Consider the following 2,434-nt stretch of genomic DNA (forward strand, 5'->3'; position numbering starts at 1 on the left):
CCTCCCCAACTTGCTTCTTGGTCATGATGTTTGTGCAGGAATAGAAACCCTGACTAAGACAATAATTTTCTTCAAAAACAAAACAAGGACAAGTGAGATGGTACACATCTGTAAATACCAGCATTCAGAGGAGGAGATGAAAGACAATCAACAGTTTGAGGCCAGTTCCATCTACACAGTGAATTCAAATCTAGCCAGGGCTAAGTAGTAAAACCCTGTTTGAAAAATAATCAGGCAAAATAATAACAAGCTAGCTAGCAGAATTGAAGTAAGAAGGCTATAATTACCTAGGGACACTTGGCTAGGAAATGTGGTGCTTGTCTGAGTTTCCGCATCACAGCTCTCTTTAGAGTGATGATATTCTGCCAACTCCTTTAAGAAACTCATAAGAAAACCTAAAAACGTAACATAACATAGTTTTAAGAGCATCACTCAGCTATTTCTTTATTGTTGTTTATGAGTCTTGATTTATAGCATTATTATTTGATTACCAAGGGAAGGTCTTTCCAAGCATGATATAAACCTTAAAAGAAATAGAGATGGCTATAACCACAGAAAATATATAAATTTACATATGGCATAAAATAAACTCAAAAAAGACAGAGAAGTCTCATTGTAATGTCAAAGAACTCTTACAAATCAGTAAAAAAAAAGTAGGAAAAGACATGGACAAAGTTCACAGGAAGGAAATTTAAATAGAAAAAAATGAATACTTTTTAAATGTTTAAACAAATACACAAAACCCATAAATAAATGCAAATTAATAACATAAAAGAGAGATCACATTTTCCACATAACACTATTAAGATTAAATCACTGATAATGTCAAGTGCTGATGTGGGAATCAAGGAGAGTAATTTGTTAGCATCCCCATATTTTAACCTACTCATTTACATCCTTTAAGTGAGGGCACAAAGTATGTATGATGCACACTTATTGCTTCTTATAGCAAAAATCAAGCAACAACTGAGTCTCCTTCAATAAGGATTTAAATATGTTCTTTAAAAATGATCTATACAAGTTGAAAGGACTCCTGCTTCATCAGCCAAAGTACAATCTTTTATCCTGTTATCCTAAAGGTTTTAAAACTCTACTCCCACAACTATAGCTTCAACTTCCCCTTACAAACACATTACTCCCTTATCTAAAACTCATACACTAACTAAATGCTCCATCATAATGGGAGTCGGTTTTCTCTTTCCACCAAGTGGATCCTGGGGATGGAACTCACGTAGTCAGGATTGGCAACAGGTACCTTTATGTGCAGACCCATCTTGATGGCCCAAATTCTCATTCTAACAGTGAGAAAGTTGGCTCTTACTATCTACTACCTATAGACTTGACTGCAATTTCACAATTATTACTAAATCCTACTATGCAAATAACTATCAAACACAACACAGTCCAATTCAACTGTTAGGCTCCACTAACTTTCAAAGTTAAGAAGCTCAGCACTCTGCAAGCCCAAGTGAGAACATTACAGTAACACTGTCTGGCCACAGCCTATATTCCATCCAGGGATCACCTAATCTCCTAAATTTGAATTGTAGTTCTCTTTGTACTGATTTTTGCCATAATTAACAAAAGATTAATGATTAGCCAAAGAGCTCTACCCAAATTTTGGCACTTGGATGCTTAACACAATTGCTACTCTGTTTCTGTGTTCCAGAAATTTTATCACAGTAAGCAGGTAGCAGGTGCTAGTCAGACATTTTTTGAGCCAGAAGCACTTAAGAAACTATGGAAACATGGGCAATATTCTTTTAAGAATAATATAGCTATCTATAGTAAAGTAGATTATTCCTAAAAATTGCTTTAAGCTCTAAATTTCCTTCTCAATATTTTGGCAATAGCTATTAGTGGCACATAGTTTAGATCAGTGCTTTCTAGTATGGCAGCCACGTGGGTAACAAATTTAAATTCAACTAAAATCAAGTTCACTATTCAGTTAGAGTAAGTAGCCCCATTTCAAGTATCACATGACCTTAGTGGCCACCACACGAGACAGCAGAGATAGGCATTTCCATTAAAACCATAGTTATACTAAATAGCATACTGCCTTAGAGTTCAGAATGTAGGATATTATGTATTCATTTATTTAGAATGGAATAAAAGATAGCCATCTTTTTATTTTGAATAATAATTCACTTATATTTAGACTGCCCAGTACTTAATTTTGTTGTACAAACTGATCCAGCTTTAGCCTTTGGAAGCTGTTTCACTGTGTAATGTAGGGTCTGTTGCTAAAAGGAAATTCAATAGATATGATCTCTGTTGCAGGGCGCCTAGAACATCTTGTAAGCCAATTTACTTACCCACAGCAAACATTACTTGGCAATTAAGTCAAAGACTAATGGCTAGTCAAAAGTAGACATGCAAATGTTTGCTCATTAAGTTCCAACTTATGAACATCCGAGCCGAGATGACAAGGCAA

The 2,434-nt window shown here is 35.1% G+C and overlaps 1 protein-coding gene across 2 annotated transcripts in view; it reads right to left on the reverse strand.

Annotated features, from left to right (window-relative positions):
- Ofd1 (OFD1 centriole and centriolar satellite protein) overlaps nt 1–2,434 on the reverse strand; it is a 41,241-nt gene that overhangs the window by 29,389 nt on the left and 9,418 nt on the right. For both annotated transcript variants that reach the window (XM_031371129.1, XM_031371124.1), the window contains exon 6: nt 288–395. In XM_031371129.1, the coding sequence (XP_031226989.1) occupies nt 288–395 (108 nt within the window). The remainder of the gene's footprint in view (nt 1–287; nt 396–2,434) is intronic.

This window comes from Mastomys coucha, chromosome X, assembly GCF_008632895.1.
Source record: "Mastomys coucha isolate ucsf_1 chromosome X, UCSF_Mcou_1, whole genome shotgun sequence".
NCBI lineage: Eukaryota > Metazoa > Chordata > Mammalia > Rodentia > Muridae > Mastomys > Mastomys coucha.